Source organism: Chaetura pelagica, unplaced genomic scaffold, assembly GCF_000747805.2.
Source record: "Chaetura pelagica isolate M959 unplaced genomic scaffold, ChaPel_1.0 scaffold260, whole genome shotgun sequence".
NCBI classification, from domain to species: domain Eukaryota; kingdom Metazoa; phylum Chordata; class Aves; order Apodiformes; family Apodidae; genus Chaetura; species Chaetura pelagica.
In genome coordinates, this window is record NW_009951940.1 from 951439 (window position 1) to 964669 (window position 13231).

Genomic DNA, 13231 nt, shown 5'->3' on the forward strand with positions numbered 1-13231 from the left:
GGGGGGATCGAGAGCATTGTTGTCGGACCTGAGTCAAACTGTGACAATCCCAGAGCTTTTTCACAGGAAGGCAATAAAGACTGGAGTGGAGAAAGGTGAAAGAGCTTTCTTCCCTTTGTCTTTACATCTGTACAGTGAGGTGATCTGAGGTTACCAGGATGTGGGACTCTTAAATCATAGGTAACGCCAACCCTCGTGATTTTTTGTAGTATGAGCCTTCAGCTGCCCTTTCTGTCACAAAAAATGATATGTGCCAAAACACTGTTTCATTTGTGAGTCATTTTTGTCCCACAAGGGGAGAATCAAGAGGTTGAGTAACAGTTTCCCACAGGGTCAACACTTTCTGGTTCTATAAAGTTTGTAGTTAAAGCAGGTCCTTGTAAACAGCAACATTGATGTTTGGGCTCTATCAGGTAGAAGATGCCCCAAAGGAAGCCCCAGTGCATAGCAGTCCTGTACTGTAAGCTTTTGAGAGCTGCAGTGCAACTGCCTTGGCACTGACACAAAGGCCAGACCACCTGCAGAATGGTTTAATGAGTTGACTAAGTTGATCTAAAAAGCTCTCTGCCTCTCCTCTCCACAGTCTCCCCTCCTTTGCTTCCAGTTATCCACTCCTTTGCCTTTTCTTCCATGACCCTTAATGCTTGTCTGATCTTAACAGTGAGCTGATATAGTTTTTAAACCCACACAAGGCTATTTTCTTTCTCCTTTGTCTACCCTTTTTGATCCCATTTTCTCCTTTCTGGTAACTTTTCTGCTGATACGAACTGACTTGGAATCTGCTGGAAGCAACCTCCATGGTTGAGGCTGGTGAGATAATTTCTTTAAGTACCAAAAATACTAAGAGTTGGACCATCCTTACATATTTGGCTCCAGAAACTGCCCAGGTAGTTCTTGTTACTTAAAAGGAAACTCCTGGAACTACTCAGTAGTGTACTGTGCTGTGGACAGGTCACTTCACCAGACATCTTGTTAACTCTGTTGATGCCCACCTTTCTGCAGGTCTGAGTAGAGGCCCATAGTGTGTGCCAGTGTGCATGAAGGCACCTACACTGCAGCACAGATGCAGAGCAGCAAGTAGAACAGTAGTCTTGTGGTTTTATCAAACAGGGAGGTTTCATCAGTTGGTGTACTTGCTCAGAAAACACCCCTGGCTCACGAGAAAGGGACTTGTCATCCATATCAGTTGGCTGCATTTCAAAGATCTAGAGGATGTTGAAAATCAAGCCCATCCTTGAGCTGGCCTTTAAAAGCCAGCTTCTTCATTCCCATCACTGTAGCTGGAGATAAGGTTATAAAATAGGTAGTGAAGGTCACTCTCAGTGACTGGTCAGCCAAGCTCTTTTGCCTTCTCTGTTTTTCTCATAAGATCCTGTTGCAAAAGCAGTGCTTTTCATGGCTCCTCAATCAAGAAAGCAAGTCACTGTAAAAGAGAGAGTTTGCTTTTCCTACTTTTTTTTTTTTTAATCCCAGAGGGTAAAGATGTTCTACATCCTGATGTAGATGAGGGTGAGAAAATATATATATACTGAAGGTCTGAGATCAGTTCCACATCTGTTTCTTCAGGCTGGAATGGGCTGTGACTTTTGCCTTGTAAGATGACTGAAAAATAGGAAAAGAGGTGATGTGGAGTGTGTACCAGCCAGTATTTTTTCTTAGTGCATTGAGAGGCCAAATAAAGGATTATTTTCAATCATATAGTGTGAAAATTCAATGCCAGAAGCACTGTGTGTTCTGTCTTGAACCAAACTAGGCATGAAGAAATCTGTTGAGGTGAATCTGGAGCTTTGTGCCCTAGAAACGTGGCCAGTGTTCCTTTGTAATTTCCTGAGTTGTCCTTAGTTGACTTCACTCGCTGATTTTTAAGTTGCCTTGTGCCATGGTAATACCCTGGAGTTGCACATCAGCCTTTGCAATTTTTTTGCCAGTTCCTCCTCAAAGATTTATCTGAGCAGTAATAAAAGAGGTACTGGATTTTGCATTAACTTCCAGTGATCTGACAAAGTAGCTCCAGTGGGAAAGGATGAAACTATGTTTTAATTAACTGGGAGGTACCACAGTGTGGATAACCAGCTTCCAGTCACCTTCAATTATTGGGTCAGTCAGTTTTTCTTTGCTCAAAGGTTGGATCTTTCACTTCTGAATATTTTTTTTCCCCCTGCTTACTGTTTCATGCAGCAAGGCTTGAAATGAGATACAGGAACTTGCTACCACAGAGAGGAATTCAGGTGGATAAAGGATAAGGAGAGAATAGAAGGACAAAATACGCCTTGGATGCAATTAGGAATGGAGAAGGGTAGTTTTGAGAGAACAGTGCTAGTTTTAATCTTAAAGTATAGGAAGAGGAATAAAATTTAGTGGGTTATAGAGGCCCAAAAATTAAAAAAGTTGTTCTGTATAGATTTGTTTTATTCCATACCAGTCTCTCCAGTGGTGTTTAGTGGTAGATTTGAGGGGACGTGGCAGAAGTGGCCCATAGGGGAGGCTCTTTTTCTGCTTCTGGACCGTGTGCTTGTCCTGCTTTCTCTTCTGAGCATTTATACACTTGCAGGTACCTTTGGCTTGCATCTAAAACTAGGTATTGTCTGTGTATGATGAAATGTAAATGTCTGTCAGCAAAAGAATCACAGGTTGGAAGGAACCTTAAAGATCATCGAGTTCCAACCCCCCTGCATGGGCAGGGACACCTCCCACCAGACCAGGTTGCTCCAAGCTCCATCCAACCTGCCCTTCAACACTTCCAGGGATAGGGCAGCCACAGCTTCCATGGGCAACCTGTGCCAGTGTCTCACTATCCTCATCATAACAAATTTCTTCCTTATGTCCAATCTAAATCTACCCTCTCTCAGGTGTTCTCCAGCTCTCTTGTATATCCTGCTGTCTAAAGAATCTCTTTAAGAACGTTTTCTGTGCACAGAAAGACTTGAGAGTGAATTTTCCTTTATGAAAATTTAATTCTAAATATTCCTGGTTTGTATACAGTATGTATATGCACGTGTTCACAGTTTCTAAATGTTTTCCTTATTTTGATTTCTAACTGCAATACGTTTTCAGTTCTTTTAAAGCAAAGAAGAATAATTCTTATTCTTATTTCACTTCTCTTTGCAGTGGAATCCTAAGCAGCAGCAACTCTAGTAACTTTTTATCAGTTACCTGTGCAAGTCTTGATTGTGGGAAGTGAGATCACTTGCTGAAAATAAGTTCTAATTTTGCAATATATGCTCTTGCCATCACGAGTAGCTAGTTAATTATACTTATTTTGGGGAAAGAGGTTTTGGCACACTTAAAAGGGTGAGGACATTTATTATCAGAATTTCATTGCAGGAGAGTTGGAGAAGGAACTGCTAAACGTTGTGGGCTGTTACCACAAGACAAACAATAATATTAAATTTAGGGGTTGGAAGCAGAAGTTTAGGGTTTGAGAATGAATCAAGGCTAATTCTGAATCTTCATCCCTCTGTGATACATTATTAACTTGAAAAATTTGTCTGTCACACTGAAAACGGGTGCACTTTGATGATAAGTAAGGAAGTAGGAAACCTTTTTGCAGAGAAATCCCTCCAAAACCTTCAGAACAATTCAAAGAGTATTTCAGTGAGTATTTCAGCACTTGATCAGAGGAGTGGAGTATTCTCACTTATACAAGCCCTTGTTTTGTCTGTAGGTTGTGGCTCTCTGGTGAGTAACGCTGGCTGAGCAGGGAGATCTGTGTTTTAAGTACCATACTTGTGACAACCAAAGATAAAAGCTGTTGCCAGGGGGTCATGCCAGTGGTTACTGCAGTTTATCTGCTGTCCTCACCTAATTAGGGCCTCTCTTCCCATGGATTAGAACCTGATAATTTGTCTGCTCCAAGTCTTGATACCACAGGGATTGACCTTTACTTCTATTGAAAAGGTTCTTTGAAAACATCTTTAGGAAATGTCAGGTACTGCATCCCAGTTTAATTCTCTGAGTAGTGAAAAGAGGAACTTTCCCCTTAGTTTTCTGAGTTTGTTGTGATTTTATCCTTATTTTTAAGAATGTTTGAAGACTTTTATTTGTGAGGAAATCTATATTATTTTGTGCTCCACCAGTTTAATTCTCATTTTCTTGCTTTTCAGGTATGAATTGCGAATTCGGTATTTGCCAAAAGGATTTCTAAACCAGTTCACTGAGGACAAGCCAACTCTAAATTTTTTCTATCAGCAGGTATGTTCTGTTCTACTACTTTTTCTTTTGCTGGCATCAATTTGGAAAGTTCTGACTTAATTTATATATTTATAACATTGCTGCAGAAACAGAAATTGGTAAAACCGAAGGTTGCGTATGTAAAGCAGAAAGGACATGAAGCCCATGGCATCTCTCTCCTTGAGAAGTGGGGAGGAATATTTTCTTAATTAGAGTGGCTCTTACTGATTAGTAAAACTGCAGAATAGTACAACTTTCTATAAATTAGGCATCTAAATTTTAATTTTGTCATGGCAGGGGGGTTGGAACTTAATGATTTTTAAGGTCCCTTCCAACCTTAATGATGAATAATTCTATGATGAATAATTCTAATCTTCTTGTAGACTGTCAAGCTCAAAGTTAAAATTTTATAGGGATATCTTTTATAGGAATCTGAACTAAAATCCATGCATTTTTGAAAATTCAGACCTAAACTTACTTATTGGGTACTTGTCAGGTGTGGGTCTCTCCCAGTGTCTGGGTGGTCTTTGTTCATTTGCTGAAATAGTGTTAATTTTTGACAAATGGTTTTGATTACTAATTATGGCAGATTTGTGAACCAGATACATTTTTATGTCATAGTTTTAAGCAATACTTAATACTGCTATATGAAGGGTTAGTTTTAATTTAGATTATTTAAATGAGACATTTTGTGGGGTATTGTCATGGTAGAGATGGAATAAGGTAGGAATGAGAGGGGTAGAGGACTTGTGAAGTTGTTGTCTGACTTATTAAAAAGGTAGAACATAAAATTAAAATTTTCATGGAGAAGGAAAAGAAATATGTTGACCTCTGTCACTCTTGGATTGCCCATAGGTTTTAGAGAATGTCATTATCTCCTTGAATTTGAACTGCAGTGCAGCAGTATTGCTGAAAGACAAAGTTTGACTAAAAAGGCTGAACCCTCAAGTGATCTTCACCTGCCAGAAAAGCACAGAATGTTTGTAAAGATAATAAAATGTTCCCTTAATGGCTGTCAACACACAGGGTGTATTCACACAGTTAACCCAAAACAGACTCACCAGGCTATTAACACTGAAAACTGGCACACATTGGTAGCTCCACATGCATGACTGCTCCCATTCACTTCACTGAGTGCACTGCCCTGTGAAAATTGATGCAGGCCCTTAAGTCTTCTCAGCGTAGACTTAATATGTGAAAGATTTACATTTTTTCCTCCAATTTTGACTGTTTTTAAGAATGATGCAAGATGTCTTTTGTTTTGGATGTTCTCTACTTTCAAGAGTCTTGAACAAATTGAGATCCTTTGAGCAGAACTGTTTGTAGCTTGCCTGTTTGTGATGGGTGGCAGTGGCTGTGCCATCTGCAGTGCGTGTAAGCTGCTCTAATTGGAGGCATAAAAGCAGGACACTTAATGACACTTTTCATAAGAGTGCCCCTGGTTTGCAGTCTCTACAGCAGAGGATTAAAATCGGTGTGTGTGTGAGAGAGAGCCTGTTTGTAATGTCAGAATTAGTTATACTCATATTAATACCATGGAGAGTGTCAGTGCATCTGTGTGTCAGGCTGTGCTTTGGCTTCAAGATTTAGAGTGGAGGTTGATGCTTAGGCTGCTCATCTTGACTGGAGGAGCTGTGTGTTCAAGGCATAGAGTCACAGAATCATCAGAGTTGGAAAGGACCATCGAGTCCAACCATCAGCACAAAAAAAACCCAAAACCAAACAAACACAACCCCATACACTCCACCAAAAAACCCCACAACCGTGGCCACTAGAGCATGCCCCGAAGTGCCACATCTACACGTTTCTTGAATGCCTCCAAGGATGATGACTCAACCACCAACCTGGGCAGCCTGTTACAGTGCCTGACCACTCTTTCAGTATAGAAATTCTTCCTAATATCCAATCTGAACCTTCCCTTCTGCAACATTTTGCATCTTATTTGAGAGCTTTCATCAACAGATTAATCATAGGATCATAGGGGTTGGAAGGGACCTCTGAAGATCATCAGGTCCAACCTCCCTGCTGCAGCAGGAACACCCAGGGCAGGTCACACAGGAATGTGTCCAGATGGGTCTTGAGTATCTCCAGAGAAGGAAACTCCACAACCTCTCTGGGCAGCCTGTCCCAGGGCTCGATCACCCTTGCAGTAAAGAAGTTTTTCTTCATGTTGAGGTGGAACTTCCTGTGTTGTCACTTGGTGCCCCCTCATCCTGTCACAGGGCACCAGTGAAAAAGACTGGCCCATTCTTGACACCCACCCTTCAGATATTTGTAGACACGAGTAAGGTCCCCTCTCAGTCTCCCTTCTCACGACTGAACAGCCCCCAGGTCTCTCAGCCTTTGCTAGAATAGTGTAATTTTTATTTTCTTTTACTGATCTGTTTGGAAGGTGTCAAAGGTAGTGGATGACAGGTCTGCAGGGGTGTCTTTTTATATCGATAAGCGGAGCGTTTAGGTGGTGATACTGGATTGACAGCATTGCTCCCTGGGGCCCAACTGCTTACTATTGCAGCCAAATTAGGCAAATTGGATCCCACCCAGTGCTGCCTTGAATTGTGAGGTTAAAGAATTAAAAAACAGGAAATGCCAGATTCGTGGTGGTCTCTACAGCTGGCAGATGCTCACTGCATAGATTTTATGTGCCAGCCTTCCTTGTGTCCCGTTGGGTTGTGCTCCCAAATCCAAACCCAAGAGAAGTCCAACCCCATCCCCAAAACCTTAAACATGAAGTAAACAAGATTGGCAAGTAAAAATATTGTGAGGTAATTTTTATTTCTAAGTAACTTTTTTTTTTTTTATTGGACTGTTCAGTGGACTTTTTAAAGTCTCAAATATACCTATTTTTGGTATGCATTTTTACCTCTGAAGAAAACTTCAGAGGAAACAAGCACAAGGGTCCAAAACAGTTAAAAAATGGAGGGTTTTTTGAGTAATGAAAATTAGATTTCTCATTTTTCTTGTACTTCTTGGAAGCATTTGCAGTTGCTTGAAATAAGTATTGATTAAATTCATGGTGAGTGTCTTCCTTTCCCTTTGTTCCTGTGCCATGGCAGTGGGGGGGAGAGGGAAATAGGGGAGATGGGCTTTTCTCTTAATAGCTGAGTGAGGACTGAAAGCCATATCTGACATCAAGATAGACTACAGCATTTAAAAACATTCCTATAATGAGAATCAGACGTAAGCTACTTGAATTGCCTTCCTTTTACTATGGGACAAGAGCCTGCACACACTTACCGTTGAATAATGTGTCAGCCCCCAGTAACTGGGGATGGTTTATCCCTTGGTGAAAAGGGAGCAAGCATCTGTGTGGAGGGGAAACCAGCTCTTAGGCATCAGCTGTTCCATTGTTGCTCTGCTTGTGCTTCAAACGGAAGACTTTGAAAGTAACTTGTTGGGTTTTTTAGATCCTAAAGAGCAAGAAAAAGTTGATTTTACCAGTGTGGAATTTCTCTCTGTGCTACCTTGTTTAGCCTGCAGTGTGGAGCTTCTCTGGAGGTGTACATGCCTAAAATCAAGGAGATTTTGTTTTTTAAAATGAGCTGAAGTTTGTGTAATGCAGAAGAGAAGGAATTGCAGGCAGAGAGAGGAGATTCTCAACTTTAGGGCAGGTAAATGATGTCCTGCAAAAATTGAGCTGGATTCTGTATTTCACCAGGAGAAGTACAATGCAGGTGCATTTTCATAGGAGAGCTGGTTTTAAAAAGGAAAGAGAAAAAAAATAATACTTGTTTGTTGGTTTTGTGTGTGTTTTTTTTAAATCTCCAGAAAGAGGAAGCAGTTTCATGTGGATAAATGCACTTTTTAGCTCTGCAGTGTCTATAAAGACAATGTTAACACCTAAAATGTATTTCCCTAAATGAAAATTCTCTGTAATGTTGTAACAGTTAAATACATCATGCAAGTTAAAGTATTTTTATGACACTGTCCCTCAACATGTAGGAAATTTCAAGTTCAGGCAATTCCTGTAATAACTTAATCATTAAAGTTTTATAAGGCTTAGGTGCATAAGATATAATTTGAAGTGCAGGCTGGGAATTACACTCTTTAACCTAATTAAATAACAACATATCTTAAAAATAGGAGTCCTAAAGCAAATTACTGTGACAGGAAAAGATTTGAAGGAAACCAAGGACACGGAGAAAATCTGGCATTGTTTCTGATATTGGCAGTCTGTTTAAAACAAAAAATAAACCAAAAGAACATCTTTTTAGGGAGAGTTAATGTTTGACACACAAACTGTGCCCTAAAGGGAAGTGGTATAAATGTAATAATTGCAGCTGCCTAAAAGGGTACTTTAATTTTATTATTATTTTTAATTATGAAAATATAAATCAAACTGAACATAGCCTGTCAGTTCTTTACAGCTTGTAAAAGGAGTTAGAAGTGAGGTAATCTTTGCAGGTGTCAGTTTTTTGAAATTGCTGGAATTCACTGTACCTCATCAATACTCATTTTTTCAAACTATGAAAGTTGATTTACACTCTCCAGGCTGTGCTGATATTCTTCATGTAGATCTTGCTGTTTGTGTTGTTGTGAAGCCATTTTGGTATATTCCCAAGGTTCTGTGTTGAATGTCTCCTTTCTGTTAGCAGTGCTGTATAGGATAGGCATATGAAAATTCATCCTGTTCCTAAATACCTCTTAAATAGTCCAGAGGAAAAAAAAAAAAAAAAAAGTCTGCTGTGGTTTAAAATTTCCACCTCTCAACCTGAATGATGAGAACAGGGTTTGTGGGCTTTCTTATATGTAATATATATTCTCTTATATGTGAATTACTTTTCATTCAAGACAATAAATATAAAATGCTCAGGACAAGTTTCTGTATACTGATGCCTGGATTTGCCTTTGTTAATGAGCTTGAACAAAATGTTGCTCCCTTCAGTGTACCAGGTTGTACATAACAAACATTGGCCCTGAATAAAAAAGTTGACTGATGTTGATACTTGGGCTCATTTGTTCTGGAAAAGCAAAATTCTGTGTCGGAGAGGAGAAGTATAAAATTAGCTGTGAGCAAGGCATGCTTAGTAGGTTGAGGACTTTATGGCTCCCCAGGGTATAGTCCTACTTTATGGGAGCTCTGAGAGGCAGCAGCGTGTGTTGCAGTGACATCTGGAGATCAGCCCACTCGGACAGAAGGGATAATTTTTAGCTATTCTGTCCCTAACAATGCCTCATCAGAGGTTGATTTCCACCCCCCCCCCTCCCTTAGCCCATCTCTAATGCTCTTATTATTAACAGAGGAGCGTCCAAAATTAGTTAGAGATGTCAAAGTTCACCTCTAGATAATACAGAGGCTGTGACCTTGGAAGATGAAGGGGAGGAGCAGCTGAGGGCAGATGGCAAATGAATGTTGCCCTGACACTGAATCAGTGCTTTTAACTCCACCAGAAAAGGCCAAAGCCTTAATTTTCCCTAATGTAGACTTACCTTCTGTGGTAAGTCTAAAAACTTCTGATGGGTAAATAGGGGTGGAGAGCAACCACATATGTTTCCCTCCTGTGTGTATTTTAAAAACTACCATTATGATCATTAGAAAGGCTCCTAAAAATCCTGATGACCTTAGAAGGATGTTTTGGGCTTTTGTGCATATGTTCCTTCATTCAGAGCAGATGAGGCACAAACTTTGGAGGGTTAATTTTGGGTAAGATTGCTGAAGCTGTAGTGGGTTGGGACCCTACTCTTTGAAGATGCTTATTCTGATTCTGTAGTGAAGAAAACAGTGTCCTGCAAGAACCTGCTGTTGGTAAAGGATAGTGGGCTGCCCTGGGAAAAGATGGAGGAGCCATCTCCTTTGCAGTTTGATAATGACAGATACAAGCAGTTGTACTGGCTGACTGTTCTGCATTCATTAATGCATTCATTAATGATGTATCTGTGCCAGGGTACACTGCACCAGTTCTGTGGTGCATTCAATGCTACAAGGAAGGTTACAACAGGAAGCACAGAGTATTTGGGGTAATGATGAAAAGCTGTGTTGGACTGTGTGTGGTCCACACAAGTGGACTTGTGTGTGGTACCTGCTGCAAGTGCAGAATAAGATGCAGCCTGAGCAGGAGTGCTCATGAACACAGAGCAGGAGTCTTCTTTTGAAAGTGAACTTGGGGGGAAGAAAATGTGGTGTATGCTTCATTGTTGTCTTGGTCACACAATTGCTGAAGATCAGCTTTTCTAATGGATATATTGAGGTATTCTGGACTTGCAAGTTACAGAAGTTGCTAAATTACAGGAGAAATTTCAGTAGGACTGAGGTCACCAGAAGTGTGTGATGGTGTAAAACAAAGACCCTGGTGAGCTGTTTCTGTGGTGGCTGAGGGTGAGCTACTGCAAACAATAACAGGCACCAAAATACCTGCAAGTAGAAAGTTAACTGTTTGCAAGCAAGTGCTAGAAACACCTGAGCTACTAAAAAGGAGAATAAATAAATAATTATTGCAGACACAGGAAGTTTAAGGGGAAGGCTGTTTTTATTAATATAAATGCAACTTAAGAACAAGTACGTAATTGCTGAATATAAAAGACACCAGCTAAAAACACCTGGATACAACAAATGGAGATAAAGATAATTGTTACTATTATCATCTTTATTATTTGATATAAAAATAATTATAATTATTAGAAATATAATGATTTATACAAATGTAATGTCAGTCTATGGTTAACATGCTTCATTAAAGTACTTTAATTATGATTCTTATGCTATTTACTACTGGACTACCTAAGACATTTTCTTTTTTTTTGCTTATCTAAATATATGTTACGGTGTTTATTTTTTTTTTCTTATGTACTTAACTCTTTAGGGAGGATTGTTTAATTTCTGACAAGTGCTGTTTAAATTTGTAAAGTTTTCAAAGCAAAAAACTGAAGTTGTGTAAGTAGGTCATAGACATTGAAAGTAAAGCAAGAGAATTAGACTGCTTATTTTTAAACTGTCCTCCTGAAAAACTGGAGATTATCCTGTGGGAAATTTCTTGGTAACATTTAATGAGCTGGGAAAGCCAGTGTAGGGGCTAATTATTGGTATTTTTTGAAACACCATCTGCTAGTACCTGTTACTAACAAATTTCCACATTAGTTATACTTGAAAACTCAATAGAAAGTTTGATAATTTTCTATAATAATTACTAAGTACATAAACAAGTTTAAACCTAAAATATATTTTTAAGACAAACTAAGTAGAATTTTGAGGGTCTTTTTTAAAATCCCAAAACTCCAGGAGGCATTCAGTACTAAGTTCAAGATTATTTTCCTCTTGTTCTGTATAAAGAACTTTAAACCCAGCGTGTTGTTTTTATGAACTACACTGGCAAGATGGCTTGTCAGCCTGAGTGAAGGTTTTTCTGAAATACTGCAGCTGCATTAAAAAGTAGTGTGCAGAAAAATGAAGCAGATGGCTTTTGAGAGTAGCAGCTGGTATATAAAATACGAGGCCTGTGATAGATTTCTTCTTAAATCATGTGTGCTAGCATGGGGCTATTCTCTCATTTCTCCATCTTCACAAACATGAGCTGTCCTCTGTCTCCAATTTTATTTTCAATTATACCAGCTGGAATTTGCAAGCCATTTATATAGCTAGGAAAGTGCCCATTATTTCTCAGTAAACCCTGAGAAGTTAGAAGTTACACCATGAGTAATTTGTTTATTCAAGTGAAAAAAACCCCAAGTATTTTAGAAGTTTGATATCAAGAAATGAAACTGGGCTCTTGCTTACGGGCTGGTCTGGCTTGTGGAAAAGACTTAGTAGTTCGTGGCTCAGGGTTCACCTCCTTTTCTTAGGATTTAACAGTGTCTTTGAACTTCTAATGCTGCAAAGACTAGAGACACAGGAGGTGCTTTTGTTCTGGCTAAGCAATGAGGAGTAGTGGTGGAAAAAATATTTAAAAATATTGCTGAGAACAGGAGGTAAATAAAGTGAATTCTCATTGAATATCAGGACATCAGTACGTCAAGATGTGGTGTAGGATTGTGTTGGATGGACTTCTGAGTTCTTGTTTGTTTTTAATACTACTGCCCTTTCAAAGCATGTATTCACACAGGCTGTGTATGTTGGGAGGGGTGGCAGTTTTGTTTCACTTTTCATTTTATCAGGAGATGGAGAAGACTTAAATTCCTTACCTCCTAGAGGTGAACTTATGCTTGGCATCTGTATTTTCCGCATACTACATCACTTCCTTGTACTAGACTGTAGCTGTCGTGGCAGCTTGTGAAGAAGCAAATGCAAAGAGTTACTTCTAACCCTGACATTGTAGTAGTACTCATCTAGAAGCCTGAAGTGTTTTGTGTTTCCATTATATCATGTTTAATGGAACTTAAATCCCCCAAAGCGTAAAGCTGCTTGACTGTGAACCTGATTGAAACTCGTTAGAACATGTATGAAAAAAAATACGATGGAAAAGGTGCTTGAAATCAGCACCACATTTTGCAGCAAGAAAATATTTTTGTCTCTGTCTTCCTTTAAACTGTTTTCCAGTAGGTTTTTCTCTGCAAGGTCAGGTGATCATTTTCTGCTAGAACGGAAAAAGGAAGCAAGTGTGTTGCAAGCACATAAGCCAAATTATTCACTTAAGACATAATATTTTGGGGTTTTGTTTGTTACCAAATAAAAAGTGTCTGGGCTTTCAGCACTGCAGCACTTGAATTCATAACTCTAGTGTAAATAGAAGTGTTTGCCTTCTTAATCTTTATGCGTTTTTATTGCTGAAACATTGGGACAATGAAACTTTTGAGATGACTGGCTGCAGCTTTCACCCAGTCTTGTCCCTGCCAGAGCTTCTGGTGTGTCATGTGTGGTGTACCTGCAGTGATGCCACACAGGTTTAGCAGGAGCACTTTAAAGGCTTCTTTGGGTTGTTGGGAATCAGTAAGGGTTGCTGCTTTGCTGTCTCTTGTTTGGCTGGTTGGGTTTTTTTGGAGTGGCTTTTTCAAAACCAGGTTTGTGTGACAAGCTTCTATAAGCCACTGTTCGCTTACAAACTGTGGAAAATTACCATATGCCTAAAATTGTTCCTGGTTTAGCCTTTGGCAAGATCCCATTTTGAACAATAAAAATGGGGAGCAGAAC

The 13231-nt window shown here is 39.5% G+C and overlaps 1 protein-coding gene across 3 annotated transcripts in view; it reads left to right on the forward strand.

The window, feature by feature from the left end:
* Nucleotides 1-13231, forward strand: part of PTK2 (protein tyrosine kinase 2) — a 153016-nt gene that overhangs the window by 42875 nt on the left and 96910 nt on the right. For all 3 annotated transcript variants that reach the window (XR_719861.1, XM_009996612.1, XM_009996619.1), the window contains one exon: nucleotides 4104-4191. Coding sequence is in view for 2 of the 3 variants with exons in the window: in XM_009996612.1 (XP_009994914.1) it covers nucleotides 4104-4191 (88 nt within the window). In the remaining variant the exon portion in view is untranslated. The remainder of the gene's footprint in view (nucleotides 1-4103; nucleotides 4192-13231) is intronic.